The following is a 23,528-nucleotide window of genomic DNA, read 5'->3' on the forward strand; positions in this document are numbered from 1 at the left end:
CCCTTAGCCCTTTGCCCTCTCAGGCCCACCGGGCAGTGGTTAAACCATTCTTCGTCTGTTCCCTCACCCGTGTGACTGTACTCCTGAAAAAGTATAATTATGGTTTATTTGTATTGGGAAAGATACAGACACTCGACTACAAATACTGCACACTGACCTTTCTCCCCACATGTATATAACAGCTCTCTCTCTCTCTCTCGCTCTCTCTCTCTCTCTCTCTCTCTCTCTCTCTCTCTCTCTCTCTCTCTCTCTCTCTCTCTCTCTCTCCTCTCTCTCTCTCTCTCTCTCTCTCTCTCTCTCTCTCTCTCTCTCTCTCTCTCTCTCTCTCTCTCTCTCTCTCTCTCTCTGTCTCTCTTCTCTCTCTCTCTCTCTCTCTCTCTCTCTCTCTCTCTCTCTCTCTCTCTCTCTCTCTCTCTCTCTCTCTCTCTCTCTCTCTCTCTCTCTCTCTCTCTCTCTCTCTCTCTCTCTCTCTCTCTCTCTCTCTCTCTCTCTCAGTATCCCTGGCCATAGCGGACATGATGGTGGGCGTCCTCGTGGTCCCATTCTCCGTCTACACGGAGATCTCCCTGATGGTGGCCAGCACCCCTCCCCATTGGTACCAGGGGTGCTCCTCCTCCTCCTCCCTCTCCTCCTCCCCCTCCCCCTCCCTCTCCCCCTCCTCCCCCTCCCCCTCCTCCTCCTCCTCCCCCTGGCAGCCCTGCATGCTGATCGGCCCGGTGTTCGCCGGCTGCACCTTCGTCTCTATCAGCACCATCTTCCTCATGACGATGGAGCGCAGCGTGGCCGTCCTGCGGCCGCTGCACAAGGACTCCCTGGTGACGCGCCGCCGCGTGCTGCTCCTCATCCTGCTCTCCTGGGCCGGTAGCTTCCTGCTGGCGCTGGCGCCGCTCATCTTCAGCCGGAGCTTCACCCTGGAGTACGGCGAGTGCAGCCGCATGTGCAACTACGCGCCGCTGTGGCGCGGAGGAGAAGAGCGCCCGCCGCCCGACGCCAACATCCTGCTGCTGTTCCCCGCCTTCGACTTCACGCTGCTGGGCGGCACGCTGGCGGTGAACCTCCTGTCCTTCGCCAGCATCCGGCGCTACTCGCGCAAGCGCAAGCTGCTGCTGTCGGAGCGGAGCCTGCGGGCCGAGGCGGGGGGCGGAGGAGGGGGAGGGGGAGGGGCAGGGGGGAGCTGCCCTCACAGGCCCTCGTTCTCGGACATCAAGGCGGCGAAGACCATCGGCATATTGACGTTCGCCTTCGCCGCGTCCTTCTCGCCCATCGCGGTGTTTGTGCTGGGCAACGTGGTGGGCTACGCCTGGTGCGACTTCTCCTTCTTCGCCTTCTGGATCCTGACGGGGAGCAGCTGCTGCAACGTCGTCATCTACAGCGTGAGGGACCAGCGCTTCAGGAAGGGCGTGAGCCTGCTTTTCCACAGGGGGGGGCCGGGGGCGGTCGCTGCCCCCCCTGCACGGCGAGAGAAGCTCAAAGGGAACCCGGGAACTCGAGACCTACGGGGGAAAAAAGATGCAAACATTCAAACTGTGAAAATCCAAGCATCGAGTGATTTTCAATCCGGCCCAATTTTTACCATCCTCTTACTCTCCGACAGCATTAGCCTTTGACCTCCTCGAGGCCAGTCTGTGCAACAGTCTGTGGAACAGGCCTGAGGTCTGCAGTTAGACCCTCGTTACCTGTGTAACCCCCCCCCCCCCCCCCCCTGTCAGCCCTACTGCCGCAGCAATAGGGAGGTGTAGTCTGACGTCACTCTGGCCCGCCCGCGAGGTCCACCCGTATAGGGAGGTGTAGTCTGACGTCACTCTGGACCGCCCGCGAGGTCCACCCTTATAGGGAGGTGTAGTCTGACGTCACTCTGGCCCGCCCGCGAGGTCCACCCGTATAGGGAGGTGTAGTCTGACGTCACTCTGGACCGCCCGCGAGGTCCACCCTTATAGGGAGGTGTAGTCTGACGTCACTCTGGACCGCCCGCGAGGTCCACCCGTATAGGGAGGTGTAGTCTGACGTCACTCTGGACCGCCCGCGAGGTCCACCCGTATAGGGAGGTGTAGTCTGACGTCACTCTGGACCGCCCGCGAGGTCCACCCGTATAGGGAGGTGTAGTCTGACGTCACTCTGGCCCGCCCGCGAGGTCCACCCGTATAGGGAGGTGTAGTCTGACGTCACTCTGGACCGCCCGCGAGGTCCACCCGTATAGGGAGGTGTAGTCTGACGTCACTCTGGACCGCCCGCGAGGTCCACCCGTATAGGGAGGTGTAGTCTGACGTCACTCTGGCCCGCCCGCGAGGTCCACCCGTATAGGGAGGTGTAGTCTGACGTCACTCTGGACCGCCCGCGAGGTCCCCCCGTATAGGGAGGTGTAGTCTGACGTCACTCTGGACCGCCCGCAAGGTCCACCCGTATAGGGAGGTGTAGTCTGACGTCACTCTGGACCGCCCGCGAGGTCCACCCGTATAGGGAGTAGGGGTGGGAATCACCAGTTTCATCATGATACGATACGATATCGATTATTTGGACAACGATACGATATTTGCCGATATCACAAAGTCTCTCACGATACAATACGATACGATTAGATTCAGGTGCCTGCGATCGATATGAGATGATATCATATGCCCATTTAACACAATCAGTAACATTTAGATCAACAAAAAAAAGGTAATGAAAATATCATTTGACATTTGTATTTTTGAGCTCTTCCAGACATTTAAAGGAAAATCAATCTATTGTTTTTAATACAAATAGACCTCCTGTTCACTGTAAAGTGCCACGTTTTTATATATTGAGCTTTAAACTTTAAGCTACATTTTTTGGAACTCAAAACTCACAACCTCCCTCTCCCAAACCGTTCCTACAACAATTTGTTGATGTTGCATGATCATGTATAGGCCTACATTTATTATGTATTATATTGTTTATGTTTAAATAACATTTAGACATCAAACTCCTCTGACCTCATCTGGTCTTTCCAAAGACGCGCGCACACACACACACACAGAAAGGGAGAATGCTATGCTGTAACATCTACACACACAGAGCTACTGCTGTTGTTCTTGGGCGGATATGAGACTCGCCACAGGATTTTCAAAATAAGAGTATCGATATGAATCGATCTTATTACATCGCATTGATCCGATTCGATTGTTGATAATTACATCGATGTATCGATCTGGATCGATGTATCGTCCCACCCCTAATAGGGAGGTGTAGTCTGACGTCACTCTGGACCGCCCGCGAGGTCCACCCGTATAGGGAGGTGTAGTCTGACGTCACTCTGGCCCGCCCGCGAGGTCCACCCGTATAGGGAGGTGAAGTCTGACGTCACTCTGGACCGCCCGCGAGGTCCACCCGTATAGGGATTTATCATTGGGAAAATGGATTATCGGCTATTGTAACAATTCTGCCTCATGAACATTGAAAAGTTTTCCATTGTTTGCACAAAATGAGTTCCCTTCTATCACTAACATTATTGTTTAAGAATTTTTGGTTGAAATAAAATTCGGCGATTTTTTTTATGATTAAAAGCGAATATTTTCATGTTGAGCTATAGATTGTGGATGAATACGCACAGAAAGGTACACCATGCAAATGTTCATGCTTTATTTGTTTTAAACGAGACGATTTAGAAATGGGCAATGGGGAAATACATTGCATTGGACAGAGGGTGGAACACGAAAAACGGCAATGACGTAAACCACTACACCTCCCTATAGCAGCAGCCTCTTCCCCCTCTGTCTCAGCCAGTGTGTGCTTTGGATAATCAAACCTAATCTCTGGGCTTCATATCAAAGAGGGCTTCAGTGGGCATTTCGCTGACTTCAGGGACCAAAACTAGATGCATGTCTAGCAACTGGCACTGTTTTATTTTTTTTTATTTTCTTTTGTGTGTGTTATTTTTTACACAGCTGTGAGTTTCAATTTCTTGAATTTCTTGAAGGGGTCTGTAACACAGGATAATGTAATAATACCGATAATGTAATAACTTTTCATAATGTAATAACTTTTTCATTCAGAAGGACTTTATAATGTAATAAAAATCGGATAATATAATAATTTGACGGATAATGTAATAAATATGTGGAACGGATCATACTCACCGTTTAACAAGTTATTATGCTATCCAGAAAAAGTTGTCATATTATCCGTTCCACATATTTATTACATGATCCGTCTTGTTTACATCAGGGTCCCCCATTTTCAATTCATAATGACATTTATGACATACACAACATACAGATATACAGATATCATGACATTTATGACATACATGACATACACATATACAGTACTGTTTAACAGAGATCCTAACTACTATATACATATATTACACTATATATACATTGAAATCAGACACCAAATTACACCTGTTTGTCTGTTGTTGTAAGATCTGCAAATAATAAAATTACCCCCCCCCCCCCCCCCCCCCCCAAAGAAAATACTGAAATTCTCTTCTATAGCTTAATTTGTATTCATAACATCCAGTCTGTAGTCATCCAGGCCCTTCTTGTGTTCTGCTTTTATTGTTGTAGAGCTACTGTGGAGAGGTAAATGATTGTTTCCATGTATCACAGCTGACGTAAATTCAACAGAAGAGGTAAACGAGAAGTGGGCTATATATAGGTCAGACACGACATGGGGCCCAGCTGTGTACGTGAGCAGGGCGCTGGCTGTCGCAGATACGTCTTGTTTGGATACCGTGTCTATAGGGAAGATCTGAAATGCACTTTATGAAATGTGACTTAAAAAAGGTGTAAAACAGGTGTCGACTGCATCGTACTGTGTATGTGTCAGAGATAATGTACATTTTGCACAAATTTCATGATTACTTAAGTGTTATTTTTTTGCAAACACATGTCATTGTTTTCTTTTTACCATTTTATGATAGCTTTATTTTTGTCTAAGCATTATGTGAGTGAAAGAATGATCTAATTTGGGATCTTACATGGACTAGATGCATTTGAAGACACACAAAGAATTTACAGTCAATTGCATTTAGTCTTTATAAGATAATTACAACATTAAAAGGAAAATATATATATGGCAGATGCCTTATGTAGGCTACATTTGTATCTTTTAGAGTGTACAGCTGCCTTATGTAGGCTAATGTTTGGAGGTTTGTATCTTTTAAGGTGTATACATGCCTTATGTAGGCTAATGTTTGGAGGTTTGTATCTTTTAAAGTGTATACATGCCTTGTGTAACACATTAGCACAAACCCCAAAACGGTAGCCAACTTGTGTTGGCTACCGTTTGGGGGTTTGTGCTAATGTTTGAATGTTTGCATCTTTAAGAGTGTACACATGCCTTGTGTTGGCTACCGTTTGGGGGTTTGCATCTTTTAGAGTGTACAGATTGACTGTATGAGTCAGTGCTGCAGTGGAGAAGAGTAAATCACAACATGTATTTTCATGACTCAAGTAAATGGATACCTTTTATTTTACTGTACCAAAAAAATTATTTTCTTTTCTTTTTTGCAACACATTCCTCCAATGTGATGGTAACGTTGTACTGAACAAGCTTATTGTAAACCAGTTTTGTTTTACTATACCATTAAGTGCCCATTGAAACCAATTGGTAAGCGAATTATAGGCATGTGTACTGTACATATCAAATGCTTATGCTGTAATATAGTGCAACCCAACAATCTATCAGTCAAAATATTGTCAGGGCGCCTTCACGCCTAAGTTCATCTGAAATGGTCTGAATAAAAAGTAAAAAAGTTACTTTTATTGCAGTTATTTTTTTGGGGTATGTTTAGGTTTCACTTAGCCAAGCCATGTGATCACGCAGGTCAGCCTTTTATTGGACATAATTTTTTAATCCATGAAATTATGTGAACAAAGATAATCTTGTGACCTCCACCATGGCTTGTTGCACAAATGTTATGAAATACTATAGGTTTTTCAATTCACTGTCAGTGATCAATACTATAGGTTTTTCAATTCACTGTCACTATGTGATCAATTATGCGCTACTGTCTTCTAGGCTATTGTCACCTGAATTATGCACATACGTGAGGTATTTGTTTAGTGTCAGGACATTATTTGGCTATTTTGAATTTACCAGCAGCGTAATATAATAACACCCTTGGAAATAAGACATTCTGTAATATATTTATAGCATCAGAGCAGTGCTGAAGTTATTTTCTGGTCTCCCAGCATGTCTGGTATAGCTGCTCTAAAAGAGCCTGTTTATTATTGTTTGTCATTATTAAACTGTTGTTATTGTTTGTGATTTGTACAAGTGGTTTTGTGTTATCTTGATATTAGACCCTCATGTAATTCATTATTTTACACCCTGAGTGAGTTGTGCATTGTGTTTTATGGCCTCAGTGACGCTCCCCGTTGTTACAGTGAATCTCTCCCTTATTGTGCCTTGCCATTCAGTGCCAATACATGGGTTGACAGCTAGTCCTGACTCTGTCATCATTCTACCAACACCGCTGGCCACATTGGTGTCAGAAGTGGGATGGCTAGGCCATAGAAAAGGGTAACAATAAGAACACAGGATGAAGGACAACAGGGGATTGAAGACTTCATTACATTTATATAGCGCTTTTCTCAGACCGAAAGCACTTTACAACGTTTAAGCATTAGATCACGAGACAGAGTGGGTTATAGAAATTAGATCACGCCTATGGGTGGTTGTTAGGCCCGAGGCGCAGCCGAGGGTCGTTAGACCCCCATAGGCGTGATCGAATATATACATTTTTTTTATCCACTTTTTCTCCCATTTTCTATTTTTCTCCCATCCCAATTTCGTATCGTCCAATTCTACCCTCCCCTATCTCGAACGCTGTTTCATGCCTCCCACAAACCGGCTGTAATGTGGATGAAGCCATACATTGCACAAGTCCCCTCCGGTACTCGAGGTAGCAGCCGTTGCATCTTTTCACCTGCGCAGCGCGATCTTTCAGCGTCAGGGGATTCCCACCCATCAGTTTTCCCACCCTCTAATTAGCTAATACTGCCAATTGTATTAGTACGGACGACCAGCCAAACTGAAAACAATGTGGAGAGCTGGGCTCGAACCCAGCGTCTCCAGCATTGGTGGTGAGTGCCTTGCCCACTGCACCACCTAGCCGCCCCGCATGATCGAATTTCTATAACCCACTCTGTCGTGTGATCTAATGCTTTTATACAATGGCCGATGTGATCCAACAAACTAACACATCCAACTTCTCCTTCTTTTTTTTACCTACTTTCTATAGAACTTCATTCTTAGATGCTTCTATAGAAAGTAGGTAAAAAAATTCAAACGTTTTCTTTGCCCTATAGGAGGTAAAACAAATTGTAACCTACTTTCTATAGAAGCAGCTGGGAGGTGCGCTGTTTTAAGTGAGCGTGGATTATTGAATTGATTGATTGCAAATTTTATTACTGTCCGCCTTGTTTCCAACTGGTTAAGCTTGGCGACTCTTTCGAAGTCGCCCTCTTTCGAAGTTGGTTATGCTTAGAGTTTGGAATCAGGGCTGGTGGTCTATCGCCCTGCTCTAAAGACAAACTCTAAGCATAACCAACTTCGAAAGAGGGCGACTTCGAAAGAGTCGCCAAGCTTAACCAGTTGGAAACAAGGCGGACAGTAATACAATTTGCAATCAATCAATCAATTAAATTATCCACGCTCACTTAAAACAGCGCACCTCCCAGCTGCTTCTATAGAAAGTATAGTTAAAAAAAATATTAATAATAATTGCAATCAATCAATCAATCAATCAATTTGCGCGATATTTTGTTCCACAATGACTCATGACCCACCAATTACATAATCCAAATGTTATTGTCCACCATCTTGCTTTCACTTCTAAATCCACGACCGGCGGAGTGATCGTAATTCGGTTGTGGGCGGGTTCTAGGACCACGATCGTGGGGTTATGACAAATAAATTTTGTACAAATATAGTTATAAATTATTTAATAATAATCTACGAATGTATATAAATGGTTTGTTCATGATTAGTTCATTATCTACAAATACCTTATAAAGGGGCGGCTGGGTGGCGCAGCGGTCTAAGCGCTCGTCACCAACGCAAGAGACACCGGTATCGAATCCGGCTGTCAGCGTTGCCTCCGGCTTGGCCGGCCGTCATACTGGCTCAATTGGCAGAGTCAGCGGGAGGGAAGCCGGTGGGGTGGTATTCTGGTCGTTGTAAAGAGCGACTCCTACAGGTCAGTCAGGGCGCCTGCACAGCAAAGAAGGGATATGTTGAAAGTAGTGTGACCTCCCACGCGTTACACTTCACCAATGAGAGTCCGCGCTGGCAGGTGAAAAGAGGTTGCTGGCTGTCTCCTATGTGACGGAGGAAGCATCTGTTAGACTTCAGGACTCCCTAGACCGACCAGTGGGGGGCACATGTGAGCAACGACCAGGAAGGGGAGGGGGGGAATTGGCATAACGACGAAATTGGGATGGGAGAAAAAAATCTGAGAAAAACAGGAGAAAAAAGTGGATAAAAAAAACGTATAAAGGTCTTATAACCAGACCAGGCTGCAGAAACAAATGAGTGGGGGGGCATAAAATGTTCTCGGGGGGGCACAATGGTTTTTCAACACAGGTTCCCTTTTATACGTTTCAGCTGGGACAGCGGCGCTGTGGCTTGCTTGGCGCTGCCCACGGTGCTGAACTAAACAGCAGAGAGGCAATTGAACAATCTAATTTCTCTCTATCTTAACATTCACTTATACAAAAACAGACTGAACGGATATATATAACAGACCTGCTGGGGCAGCGGACTGAGAGCAGGGGACACAAACAGGCTGGATAAGATGGTCAGGAAGGCCAGTAGCGTGGTTGGGGTGGAGCTGGACTCTAGCGACTCCTACAGGTCGGTCAGGGCGCCTGCACAGCAAAGAAGGGATATGTTGAAAGTAGTGTGACCTCCCACGCGTTACACTTCACCAATGAGAGTCCGCGCTGGCAGGTGAAAAGAGGTTGCTGGCTGTCTCCTATGTGACGGAGGAAGCATCTGTTAGACTTCAGGACTCCCTAGACCGACCAGTGGGGGGCACATGTGAGCAACGACCAGGAAGGGGAGGGGGGGAATTGGCATAACGACGAAATTGGGATGGGAGAAAAAAATCTGAGAAAAACAGGAGAAAAAAGTGGATAAAAAAAACGTATAAAGGTCTTATAACCAGACCAGGCTGCAGAAACAAATGAGTGGGGGGGCATAAAATGTTCTCGGGGGGGCACAATGGTTTTTCAACACAGGTTCCCTTTTATACGTTTCAGCTGGGACAGCGGCGCTGTGGCTTGCTTGGCGCTGCCCATGGTGCTGAACTAAACAGCAGAGAGGCAATTGAACAATCTAATTTCTCTCTATCTTAAGAACATTCACTTATACAAAAACAGACTGAACGGATATATATAACAGACCTGCTGGGGCAGCGGACTGAGAGCAGGGGACACAAACAGGCTGGATAAGATGGTCAGGAAGGCCAGTAGCGTGGTTGGGGTGGAGCTGGACTCTAGCGAGGGTGGCGGAGAGGAGGAACCTTGCTAAGCTCCAGGCCATCAGGGAAAACCCCTCCCACCCACTATCAGGGGTGCAGTGCTGGGCATACGCGGTCAAACGACGTTTGGGCTTCGTCACTGAGGCCGAAGTGCGCGCATCCTATTATTATGCAAAGTCTAGGTGATAAGTGTCGGCGCGACGACACAAAAATGACTCGTCGCGCCGTATACCCCGGCCGCCGGCACTTATCACCTAGACTTTGCATAATAATAGGATACCGACAACCAAATACAAGCCCTGAAGGTGTGGTGGGGGGTTGCTTGATCTCCCGACTGGAAGGATATCATCTGTTCTGTGCGCAACCGAGGGAACATGTATGCGCGTGCACGCGCGCGCGTGCGCGGGCGTTTGGCCTTCGCCCATATTACGACTGCACCCCTGCCCACTATACACAGACTTGGCTGACAGGAGGAGCATGTTATTGGCTCACACTACCTAAATGCAGCACTGAACGGCACAGGAAGTCCTTCATTCCGACAGCCATCAGACTATACAATACATCACTGTGCCTCACTGCATCACTGAGCACAGAGTGACAGTTACCATCTTGGACTCTTACTTTTTAAACAGCACTGCAATATTACACCTACTGTAGACTTCAGTATATTTTTACTGTATTTATTTACTGTATCTTTTATTCAATTTTTATTCTATTTCATTTTATTCTATTCTTAGGCCATTTGTTTTGTTATTCTTATTCGTGACTTGTTCTGTCTAAATGTTTAATGTTGAGTGATTTGCAGTGTCAAATTTCCCTCAGGATAATACATTTCTATTCTATTCTATTCTATATCTTTGAAAAGTCTCCATTTATTCAACACTTCTGAATTCACTGACAAAAATAAGGTGCATAAAAAAGCTAAAAAAAATCCTCCACAGGCTACTCACTATCATTAGTGGAGCGGCAAGCGACGTTTGGGGACAGAGTGAAATCTTCTTAAAACACTGCCCCTCCACTCATTCCTGAACTTTTTTGTTAAGTCCTTCTCAAATGCCAACTGAATTAAATTGTCTTTGCGTCGATGAAGCATACTAAGGCGATGTTCTGTAAAGACGTTCTTGAGGGTAGAAAACGAATTCTCATAGAGTGCCGTGCTAGCTTCAGTAGTGTTGTTGTTGACATCAGTGCCCACTAGGGCTGTCCCCGACTAAGGATTTGGATAGTTATGGACCACAATGGAAACAAGCCTTGGCTTTATTGTGTTTTATCCATTATTCAATCAATCAATCAAAATAGTTGACTTAGATAGAAAAAAAAAAAATTACCAGGGTGGGCACAGCTGACTCAGTGGGCGGGCCCGGCCCCCTAATGCCCGCTCATGGCGCCGGGTCTGCTTATAACTGAGTGTTATTATAAAGTGTTACCATTATTATTCTTGTATTATATGGTGTCATGTTTTGTTTTATCCATGTAAAAAAAATATTATAATAATTTGATAAAAAAAGAAAGAAGAAAAAGTCAACAAAATCCAGGCAGAAATGTCTTGTGATGCTTTAAATGCACAAGAGATGTAATACATAGCACACACAATTCTAGTTAGATACAAGATTTTCAAGGATGTGTGACAATAAGGTAAATTAAAGTCCTTTGTGCACCTGGTTGAATACAGTATGAGTGTATGTCTGATGATAATTACACGGTGCAATCCCTTCACATCACACTGACATCCCAGGTCCGACCCTGTGCAATCAACGCTTTAGTCTGAAAGGAGTATAACCAGTGGCGTCGTTTCAGTAAAAGGCACGGTATGGCGAGGAGGGAGGGTGGGGGGGGTGAAGTGGGGGTTTCCCCCCCTTGGTGGATTTCTTTTGTCAAATCAGTTGTGCAATAGTCACTTTTGGTGAGTTGTTTCTATACAATTCACTTGTATGACATTTAGGTATGACACAGGACTACACAAGCATTTTTTGTATAGAAATGTGTCAACAGACTAAAGCAGGGAACCACAATATGTTGCATACGAATTATGCAGAATGTAATATCATAACTGTAACTGAGGGGTACAATTCCCTGACTGTATTGATAAGTATGGTATCATTAAACCACTACCGCTTGATGTACTTTAACTTCTGGCCATACAGTACACGATATCTAAGTATGATGAACACTTTCCCACATATGAAATCAGGTCCACACAAATATAACAGTCGAAGGTTTAATATAGCAAAAGGTATATACAACATTCACTTAATTACATTTATGATTTGAATGCACTTGTAAGGCAAATGAGTATTCGTAGGCAAATCAACACTGAATGTCCAATCTCTGGTTACGCAGGAAGCAAGTATACAACCTGGTTCTTTAGGGAACTATAGCGATGGTACTTAAGGATTATAGCGGGATACTAAAGGGGTCCTGCTGGTTGTAAGTCAGTAGGGGGGGGGGGGGGTTTAGGGAGCCGTCAGCTGCATCCCATCTGGCCAACGATTCCTGGGGAGAATTCAGGTACAGAACACAGTGCCCGCAGGATCTTGATCCACAGATGAATACACTTGGGCCCTCTTGTAGACGGTAGCTGTAGGCTGTAGGTCCACAACGAAGGAGAAGCGAGGCGGCCTCGGTCTGGGTTGAGCGCCGTCTCACCTGGGCTCCTCTCGGGGGTAATTCCAACACTCACCGGCGTTGGCTGTTATCCGCTCCACAAATCAAAGCACCCAAAGCAAATAGATATTCCATGCCGTATAGGCTCAGCAGTCGTCCGGGTAGGTAATCCAATGTGCAGGTCCACTCGTCCTCGCCCAGAACTCCTCGGATGAAAGCACCACGCGTGGTCTGCCCAGCCTGGTTAAGACTCTAGATAACGCGAGGAAACGATGGGGGTGCTGCTCACTTTAGAACTCTAACCGAACGATGCACCATACATAATAGACTATTATTACTTAATAGAAATACGGTGCCAAACTATGACAATTCAGCTATGAATTTACACGAGGTCTCAATGCCTATTCTGGGGCCAAATAGGCCATACTGCACCACACGTGGGTCGTGGGTGAGGCTTCACGTCTGTTACTAGGTTGGAGGGTAAAGGACTAATGGACTAAAGGAAAGTTCTACTTTACTTGCGCCATATTTATATGCACGGTGAACAAATAGTACCATTCGTATTTCGGTAGCCGTATTCCTACGCGGAACCGGGGCTAGTTGGGACATGTTCGTCGGCACTATTGAACTTGACTCAAGGGGCCTGTCTGCTGGCGCCAGGTTCTTGTCCAATGAGAGAATGAACTATTATGGGCTGTAGTAGACTAAAGGGATATTCAGTGTATATGTACAAAGAATATACAAGGGATATCAAACGATATACAAATACTATTAAATATATATCCATAAATAAATATATATATTCGGTTTAATCTGATCCTTCACAACAGCCGCCCCCTAATTAGTCCCACCTAATTAGCTAAGCAGAGACAGATTAACCGCACTGTCTACCACTCAAGGTCCGCTGTAAGGGTCAGTCAACTCACAAAGTCGTGGGGTCATGGTCGTCATCGATAGTGTCTGGGAGTCTTGGCAGTTCTATTAGCCTCGCCACGGGTCGTGTGTAAGTCCGCCCTTGGACGAGCACTTCAGTTGCTCGGACCTTGCCATCGGCACCGGTGATCACTTTGCTTACGCGGCCAGCCGGCCACATAGCTCTGGGTAGTGACTGGTCGATAATCATGACGACTGTTCCTTCTGTCAAATTGTCTCTCTCTTTTACCCACTTCTGGCGGGTCTGTAGAGACGGTAGATAGTGGAGTAGGAAGCTGTTCCAAAACTTGTCAGCCAGTACTTGACTGTACCTCCACATTCTTCGGCCGTTCGCTTCTTCAGGCCTGTACATTGTCTGGGGTAGCGCGGGGTCCAGCCGCCCCATCAAGAGTGTGTTGGGGGTGACTGGGTCGACATCTGCTACATCACTTGAGACGTAACCGAGGGGCTTGGAGTTCAATACTCCCTCGATCTCCGTGAGGACTGTCATTAGGACTTCTTCCGCCACAGTCTGGGCCCCAAGCACGGCGTACAGGGCTGTCTTTATAGAACGTACTTCTCGTTCCCAGGTTCCACCGAAGTGGGGTGCGTTCGGGGGATTAAACTGGAAGTCAATCTGGGATGGAGCGAGGTGGGTCTTAAGTTCTGGGCCCATAGCTTGGAAGCTCTCTCTCAGCTCTCTTTCTCCGCCTTTGAAGTTTGTCCCGTGATCAGACAACAATGTAGACGGTTTTCCTTTCCGCGATGTGAATCTTCGGAAGGCCATAAGGAATGAGTCTGTGCTCATGGTTGGAAGGAGTTCGATATGTATCGCTCTGGTGGTCATGCATTTGAATACAATACCCCACCGCTTCTCGGTTCCTCTTCCTTTCTTTATATACAACGGGCCAAAACAGTCCATGCCTGTGGAGTGAAAGGGCTTGTCGCCGAGTCGGAGGCGACAGGGAGGTAGGTCAGCCATCCGGGGTATGCTGGGCTGCGCGTGCCACTTTCGGCAGTCTAGACAGGTTCGCTGGAAGCGTTGCACTGCTTCTCTCCCTTGAAGTATCCAATAGCGACGTCTGATCTCTGCGAAGACTCTCTCTGCTCCTGCGTGGTGCACATCCTCGTCGTATTTCTTTATGATCAGCTCTGTGACCTTGTGTCGGCTGTTCAAGACTATCGGGTACTTAACGTCATCCGGTAGGTCGGGGGCTCTCCGCAGACGACCACCCACTCTGATGAGATTATGGGCGTCACTCTCGGGTGCCAGGTGGAGCAGTCTGCTGTCTGATGGGACGGGCTTTCCTCCCTGTAGACAGTCTAGCTCATCGGGGAACGAGTCTCTCTGGGCTCGTTGTAGTAGAAGAAGTTCTGCTTCTTCGTAGTCAGCTGCTGAAATGTCAGTGGTGGGCTGAATCTCTGGGTGGTGCCACAGGAATGTCTTTAGCTGCGCACTTTGTAGGGTGAGGCAATCATCTATGTTGGGGTCTGTGGAGGCGACTGTGCTCAATCCACAGAACATAGGTTTCTTGTTTTCAGCCTCCTCTTTACTCGCCTCCCGTGGGGTGGGCGTAGGCCACTCTTCTTCCGGGAGCTTGAGGAACTCTGGTCCGTCACTGTAGATGTTGTGACGGGGGAGGTCATCTAGGGACATTCCCCGGGTGATGACGTCAGCTGGGTTGTGTTTGGTGTCCACATACCGCCAGCTTGCTGCTTCTGTTAACTCTTGAATCTCTGTGACTCTGACTCCCACGAAGACCTTGTATCTGCATGAATCAGACTTGATCCATGTGAGTACTGTCATAGAGTCTGACCACAAGATTGTTCTTTGCACCGGGATGGTGAGTTCACGTTGGATTAACGTGGCTAGATGCGCTCCTGCTAGGGCTGCGCAGAGCCCTAGACGCGGGATAGATTGTTGCTTTCGTGGGGCTATTCTTGAGCGAGCCAGGATGAAAGCGGTGTGTATCTCTCCTCCCTTCTCTTGGGCACGCAAGTAGGCCACAGATCCATAGGCTACTTCGGAGGCGTCGCTGAAGACGTGTAGATCCATCTTGCATGTCTCTGGCCTCACTGTGGGTGGGAAGTAGCTGCGGCGTATGTTGACGCCTGGGAGTGAGCGGAGTTCCGTCTCCCACTCTCTCCATGTGGAAGCAAGGTGTGCGGGTATTGGGTCGTCCCAGCCCTGGTCCTTGTCCCATAGTGCTCGTACAATCATCTTTGCCCTGGTGGTGTAAGGTAGAATACATCCCAACGGGTCATATTGTCTGGCGAGTGTTCTGTACACACTCCGTCTGGTGGTCGGTATCGCCGTCGACCTTCCCTGCTCCGTGGTCAGGGGTTTGTGTCTATAGTGGAGCGAGGTGAAGCGCCAGACTAGTCCTAGTGTCATTTCTGGGGCTTCTCCTGGGATGGTCGTCATCCAGGTCTCGCTACTGGCTGCCTTGTCCGCGGGGGAGAGGCTGCGCAATACTTGCGGGTCGCTGCTGGCCCACTGCCTGAGATCAAAGCCGCCTTTGATCAGGGAGGCGCGTAGCTTGAGTAGGAGAGCCTCGGCTTCTTCTTGGGTCGAAACGCTTTGTAAACAGTTGTCCACGTAGAAACTGTTCTTCACACTGTGTCGGACCTCTTCATCTGCTGCTGGGTCCTCTGCGACGTGTTTCTGCAGTGCAAATGTAGCACAGCACGGGCTGCATGTGGTTCCGAAGGGGAGGACTTCCCATTGGTAGATGGCTGGGTGCTCATCTCCGATCCTCTCTCTCCATAGGAACCGCAGTAGGGGCTTATCCTCCTCCACTAGTCTCACCTGCAGGAACATCCCTTTGATATCCCCGCTGATAGCCACCTTGTCCTGGCGGAAGCGTAGTAGCACGCCTAGTAGAGAGGGGCCGAGTGTGGGGCCGGGCAAGAGCTCTTTATTCAGATTCTGGGATCCGATCTGGTAGCTGCAGTTAAACACAATGCGATCCTTGCCGTTGTGGTGGACCTTGTGGTGCGGCACATACCATGATTCGGTCGTCTGATCGGCCTCTTTAATGTCAATCTTCATTACGTGTCTCGCTGTGATTAGCTTCTCAATCTCAGCGCGGTACACACTCTCTTGAGCGGGGTCTTTGGCTAGGCGCCGCTCTGTGTTCAATAGATACCGCTCCGTAGCTTCTTTCGTGGCGTGAAAGGTGGGCATTCCCTCTCGCCTCAGGAGTGGAGTTGCGTATCTCATCACTCCGCCGACTGTGACTCTCTTTGTCCCTTGCTCGAGGAGGTTTATGGCGTAAATGTCTTCTTTAGAACGAATGTCTTTCTTTTCGTTCTTAAAGGGCATTGTCTCTAGTGTCCATAGCCTCTCGACATGCTGCAGGAGAGTGGTGTCTTCTTCTGTCACTCTGGAGTGGAGGCAGCTAGTGGCTGCTGTTCGGTTGAGAGATTTAGCGAGGGGGCCTTGTAATGTCCATCCTAGGCGGGTCTCGACTGCTGCAGGACAGCCTCTGGGTCCTGTATGGACCCGGTCTATCGGGACTATGAGGTCTGCATGGTCGGAGCCTATCAGCAGGGTCGGGGTGGCGCCGTCTATGAGCGGGATAGGTAGTTGACGCAGGTGCACATATTTATCCATCAGTTTGGCGATGGGGTAGGTGTACTGTGATAGTCTTATTTCTTGGCTGGTGAAAGCATTTGTAATCCTATACCGTCTCTCTGGCTGCCCGCTTGCTGCGATAGTGAAGGAGACATTCTCGCCTTTTATCGTCTTTAAATCTCTTCTTATTGTCCGAATCGTCATCTGGTTCTCGCTCCCCCGCAGTCCCAGCTGGGTCGCAGCGGATGTGAGGAGAAGGGTCTTCTCTGACCCGTCATCAAGGACGGCGTAAGTGTCCATGACTTTATCTTGGTGGCTCAATGTTACACGGACTACCTTTAAGAGCACCTGGGCGCCGCTGCTGCTGGCGGGGTCAATGTACATGACACTTGCCTTTGTGCTGCTCGATGGTGCAGGTGCAGGCTTTCTTCTGTTACTGTCGTGTAGGACATCTAGGTGGGCTCCGTCACACCGACTGCACCTCTTCTTTAGGCGGCACTCGGCTGCCATGTGACTGCGCGCACATCGGTAACAGCGCCTGTTGGACTTTATCCATTGACTCACTTCTTCTGCATTCATCTTCTTGAACAGGTCACATTGTGACAGCCAGTGTTCCTTCTCGCAGTACGGGCACACCATCTTCCACTTCTCTTTTCTCGAGGGGGTACTGTGGTTCTTACTGCTCGGTACTGATTCTGATTGGTGCATGACAGTCACTGATCTTCTTCCATCGTTTACTCTCCTAGGTCCCTCTCTGGAGCTTGGTGTGCTCCGCACGAATGTATCCAAGCGAGGAGGGATGGTTCAGGACCGTTAGGATCACGGTGGTCTCTTTGCCGCCTAAAGCGCTCTTGTCTGGCGGGCGGCAGCTTCTCTAAAATCCTCTCGACGTTAGAGTTGGCGTATAGCTCGTGCATACCCTTTTCTCGTTGCGCTCCCAGCATCCCTACCAGGGACTGCACTTTTATAGACAGGTCGTCTAGTGAGCGATTGTCTGTTGCTGGGGGTAGGCGGTCAATATGCCTTATCTCTTGGATTACGTAATCCCATATACGTCCATATCTCTGGTCCAGCGCTGCTAGAGCCGCGGTGTATGGGGTCGTAGAGGTGGCATAGGCTAGCGCTATATTGTGCGCTCGGGGTACTTTCAGGTGCTTCAGTAATATTGCATACTTGTGGCGTTCGTCAACGACATCCACCATCATTGTCTCTAAGCACATCCGGAGCTCCGTGTACTGTGCTCGATTCTCATGGGTGAAGTCTGGAAACGTCGGTGTGCCAATGTATGACGCCGTGGATGGCTGGCACATCGGTGAGCGTTGGGAGAGAGGCCTCCTAGGCGAGTCTCCTCTTGCGCCTCTCTGTGGGCTGGTACCGGCAGGGTACCATGGCCCCGCTGGTCCAGGTGCTGTTCCTCGGGGCTGGTCGTGCGTCATGCTCACCCGTGAATAGAGTCGGGGGTCTGTAGCGCAGCGCCGCGGGGGTATAGCCTGGGCTGTACTGGACCTCCTGGTCCGGTGGAGTACTGTGCTGTCGTCGGGCTTGGTTCTCCTCCTCTCCCTCTTCTTCTTCTGTCAGGTCCTCTAGATCCTGTAGTCGTTTATTTAGCCTCTCCGCAGTGTATGCTGCTCCTTCCTTGTAGCTGGGTCTCGCTTGGACCGGTCGGGGAAGGGGGTCTGCGGGGGGTATAGGCTCTCTCTGGTGGTCAAGTTCAGGGTCGCTTGGTCGGTTAGGGGATGCTGCCCTTGACTGTTGTCTCGACGAGGCCCTTGAACCCCTGGCGGAGGGAGAGGGTGTTGCCTTGGTGATTAGCTGCGTTTGTAGTCTGTCGCGCTCGCCCTGTAGTCTGTCGCGCTCGGCTTCGCGCTGGATGAGAGCGATGTCGCGCTCTGCTTCTCTTTGGGCACCGTCAGCGGCGCGCTGGGTGTCGGACCGGTCTCTTGCCATATTCTCTTCCGTCTGAAGGCGTCTCATCTCCAGGCGTATGTGCTCTTCTTCGCTCCGTTGCTGTGTTTGGAGTCGATCGCGTTCACCCTGAAGTCGATCGCGTTCACCCTGGAGTCGATCGCGTTCGGTAGAGGCTGTCAGGCTGACGAGGAACGCCTGTGACAGCATCCTCTCCGCCTCGCTGGGGGAAGACGCTTGTAGAGGTGAGCCGCTCCTGGCTGTACTCGTTGGGGAGTCCTGGAGCTCTATCTCCTCGGCGCTCTCCTCATCTTGTTCCGTGCAGGGTTCCACCTCTGGAGGGTTGTCTTCCTCCCGGAGCTGGTCGGGGACTACTTCTTCGGTATTGGCGGGGGGTAAAGGCATGTCTGTTCCCTCCTGGTCCCCACCGTGAGCTTGGTCAGTTACATTAGAACCCACTAGGGCCTCTGTGGTCGGGGTAACCTGGTCGTTAAGGTCAGACATAATTTTACTTTCTACTTTTACCGCGTTTACCGTCTGTAGAAGGCTAGGTAGTTGACTGACAGCGTAATCCTCTAAGTACTGAGGTGTCTGTCGTCTGCGCCGCGGGCGTTCTACGTTAGGAGGACCGTTTCGTGGAGTGTTCATCATAGGCCATTTCAATATTAATAACACTATATTAATATTACGCTAGTTACCATCCGGCTCGAAGGACCAATTGTAACTGAGGGGTACAATTCCCTGACTGTATTGATAAGTATGGTATCATTAAACCACTACCGCTTGATGTACTTTAACTTCTGGCCATACAGTACACGATATCTAAGTATGATGAACACTTTCCCACATATGAAATCAGGTCCACACAAATATAACAGTCGAAGGTTTAATATAGCAAAAGGTATATACAACATTCACTTAATTACATTTATGATTTGAATGCACTTGTAAGGCAAATGAGTATTCGTAGGCAAATCAACACTGAATGTCCAATCTCTGGTTACGCAGGAAGCAAGTATACAACCTGGTTCTTTAGGGAACTATAGCGATGGTACTTAAGGATTATAGCGGGATACTAAAGGGGTCCTGCTGGTTGTAAGTCAGTAGGGGGGGGGGGGGTGGTTTAGAGAGCCGTCAGCTGCATCCCATCTGGCCAACGATTCCTGGGGAGAATTCAGGTACAGAACACAGTGCCCGCAGGATCTTGATCCACAGATGAATACACTTGGGCCCTCTTGTAGACGGTAGCTGTAGGCTGTAGGTCCACAACGAAGGAGAAGCGAGGCGGCCTCGGTCTGGGTTGAGCGCCGTCTCACCTGGGCTCCTCTCGGGGGTAATTCCAACACTCACCGGCGTTGGCTGTTATCCGCTCCACAAATCAAAGCACCCAAAGCAAATAGATATTCCATGCCGTATAGGCTCAGCAGTCGTCCGGGTAGGTAATCCAATGTGCAGGTCCACTCGTCCTCGCCCAGAACTCCTCGGATGAAAGCACCACGCGTGGTCTGCCCAGCCTGGTTAAGACTCTAGATAACGCGAGGAAACGATGGGGGTGCTGCTCACTTTAGAACTCTAACCGAACAATGCACCATACATAATAGACTATTATTACTTAATAGAAATACGGTGCCAAACTATGACAATTCAGCTATGAATTTACACGAGGTCTCAATGCCTATTCTGGGGCCAAATAGGCCATACTGCACCACACGTGGGTCGTGGGTGAGGCTTCACGTCTGTTACTAGGTTGGAGGGTAAAGGACTAATGGACTAAAGGAAAGTTCTACTTTACTTGCGCCATATTTATATGCACGGTGAACAAATAGTACCATTCGTATTTCGGTAGCCGTATTCCTACGCGGAACCGGGGCTAGTTGGGACATGTTCGTCGGCACTATTGAACTTGACTCAAGGGGCCTGTCTGCTGGCGCCAGGTTCTTGTCCAATGAGAGAATGAACTATTATGGGCTGTAGTAGACTAAAATGATATTCAGTGTATATGTACAAAGAATATACAAGGGATATCAAACGATATACAAATACTATTAAATATATATCCATAAATAAATATATATATTCGGTTTAATCTGATCCTTCACAACAATAACTGTCTATTATTTTTCTTGCAATTGAGCCAATTTTCCTTCGGTACGGTTTTGAGGTGTGTGTTCAACAGAATGTAGTATCAAAAAACACGTTCACAAAAAGTATGGGTTACTGAATGCTGAACTGCACTGTTATTATTTTACCTTTATTTTACCAGGTAGTCACTTGAGATCAAAGATCTCTTTTTCGAGCAAGACCTGGCAAATAATATAATCACTAAGCCATTGTAAGACCTTACCTGTGTCCCTGTATCACTTGTCTCTGCTGCCCTTTGATTAAAAAACGTCCCTATGTCCATTTTCCTTTTTTTTTGAGCATATTTCAGTTAGTCACAGTAAAAGTCACCTATAGTAAAAGTGAGATAATTGACAATATCAAAACATGCTAGGACTGTACCGATTAGTTCGAAGCTTCGTTCATAATGTTGACATTCGAATTCTAAATCAACATAAAAAATTGTAATAAAAAAAACAGAACGACGCCCCTGGCGGGGTGTGTTGCAGAGGAGTGCAGTGTCGAGTGTGAAGTTGATTGGATGATGGAGGACGGCGCGTTATCATCGTTCCCAACGTACAGGCTACAGAAAAGAAGAAGAGGGTTGTGCAAACGGCTATTCTCCCCACAGCCAGCGTTTAAAAAAAAAAAGATTTGCATTTTGACAGCTTTTCTGGTCACGCAGGACCGATAGAGGAGAGGGAGAACGGGAGGAGATGTGGGGATCGAAGACATGCGACAAATATCGACTTGTCCTTCCGCGTTCCCGTTTTGCGCTCTGATTGGCCACGCACGCTTTCTGGTCATGTGACATTGTGCGCCCAATCGCATGACGAGCAGTGTCTTAGCCCGTTTCCGCGTCAAACAGCCTGCAAACGACCTAACGCCGAGTCTACCACTGGTTAAGCTTAGGCGACTCTTTCGCAGTTGGTTAAGGTTAGAGTTTGGAATCAGGGCTGGCGTTTCTATCGCCATGCTCTAAGACAAACTCTAACCTTAACCAACTTCGAAAGAGTCGCCTAAGCTTAACCGCCCAAAGTACGTGCCGTCACACGATTGGGCGCACATGTCACATGACCAGAAACGCGTGTGGCCAATCAGAGACGCGGAAACACGAATTTGTTGTGGAAAGTATTCAGGCGGCCCGGCGTGGCCGGGTAGGTGTGCGAGGCACTATGCGGTGCAGCGCCACGAGGGCGCCCGACACCACCGGCGCTTTTAAAGCAACATTATCTTTTCATCCTTCTATCTTTCATTTCTTTTTTTTTATCCACTTTTTCTCCCATTTTCTACCCTCCCCTGTCACGAACGCTGCTTCTTGCCGCCCATAAGCCGGCTGCAATGTGGACTAAGTCATACATAGCACGTGTCCCCTCCGATACTTGAGGTAACAGCAGTCGCATCTTTTCACCTGCGCAGCTCGATCTCTCAGTGGCGAGGAGTAACGCGTGGGAGGCTCACGCTGCCCCCGACACTTCCTGATTCTACTGCGCAGGCGCACCAACCGACCTGTAGGAGTCGCTGTCCACAACGCCCGATCCCCACCCATCAGTTTCCCACCCCCTAATACGGCCAATGTGTATTAGTATGAACGACCAGCTAAACCGAAAGCAATGTGAAGCGCTGGGCTCAAACAGGCGAGCCCAGCGTCTCCAGCATTCGTGGCGAGCGCCTTTCTATCTTTCATTTCAATCTACATTCGTCAACACCTTTTTCCGATAATGAGAAATTACATTCCTTTTCATAATCATCATATGAAAGTCAGTCATCGGTCAAGGGGGGATAATAATAACTAATGTTGGGTACTGTCAATGTGCCTTGTCAGCCCAAAACCCCAAAGCCTAAAAACAAGCCATTTTTGCTTTACAAACAAACAAATATACATAGTTATATGGTCAGAGATAGGCGTCCGTCCTGCACAGATTTTTATTCATGCACTATTTTATTCATGTATTACTTTTCAAGTTTCAAGTTTCAAGTTTCTTTATTAGTTGTCATACAGAAGCACAGAATACTTTTATACAAAATGCTTCTTTCTGTTACGCTCCGGAGACTGTGCTAGACAAAAATAGATAAGTATAAAATAAAATAAGTATAGCAAGTAAAAAAAAATAGAAGTCACGTTCGTAGACACAAGTGTTCAGTGTGTACATATGTACAATGTTCAATGCAGAGTGGAAGTAACTGAGTTACCAAACAATATACTATGCAATATACTAATATACAATATACTATATAGTGCAAAGCAGAAATGGGATGAGGTACAATTTAGGTACAATTTACAGTAAGGTGTACTGAGGTATGGGTTGTGTAGTGCAAATTCTTTGCCAATAAATATAAAGTGTGTTTAGGTGTTCTAAAGTGTGTAGAGTGGGTGCTGCAGTGTGTAGCCAAGTAAAGATAATCACAGGATGATTGCAGTGTCAGGAGGAGGCGCTGGGGAGAGAGAGAGAGAGACAGAGGGGAGGGAGACCCACAGTTAATGTCAGTTGAGATGTGATAAAAGCATCCGCCGGCCACATCATGTAACTCAGGACCACTGGACCAGGGGCGGATTTAGGATTGTAGAAGATCCGGGGCTTAGCCCAGATCAGATTTTCTTTTACTTCGACACCACAACCTTTAACTTATACCACCACCTTAAAGCGGACAAAAGGCACTAGAGAACACTTAAATTCACACCCTTTAATTAATGAAGCAAACTATAATAATTTATAATAATAATAATACACTGTGTTTGTATAGCACCTTTCATACAAGAATTGCAGCTCAAAGTGCTTCACAGCAGTACAAAAAGACAGGCATAAAATGAGCACAACATTGGCAGATCAAGAGCAATGCATAAAGTGCAGACATAAAGCATAAAATAGATAGCAGTAAAATAGACAAAGTCAAGGTAAGACATAGAACATTAAATCACATTGTTTTTCATATTAGGATCTAAGATCTAGGGTTAACTCGCCAAAAACGTTGAGCGCC

General features: G+C 47.7%; 1 protein-coding gene across 1 annotated transcript in view; it reads left to right on the plus strand.

Moving 5' to 3' along the window:
• Positions 1 to 23,528, plus strand: part of LOC311223394 (alpha-1A adrenergic receptor) — a gene marked incomplete at both ends in the record, with an annotated part of 45,668 nt that overhangs the window by 9,085 nt on the left and 13,055 nt on the right. The window contains one exon of the mRNA XM_084308182.1: positions 496 to 1,526. Within this exon, the coding sequence (XP_084164308.1) occupies positions 496 to 1,526 (1,031 nt within the window). The remainder of the gene's footprint in view (positions 1 to 495; positions 1,527 to 23,528) is intronic.

This window comes from Notolepis coatsorum (genome assembly GCF_963971535.1).
Source record: "Notolepis coatsorum genome assembly, chromosome: 2".
Lineage (NCBI taxonomy): Eukaryota > Metazoa > Chordata > Actinopteri > Aulopiformes > Paralepididae > Notolepis > Notolepis coatsorum.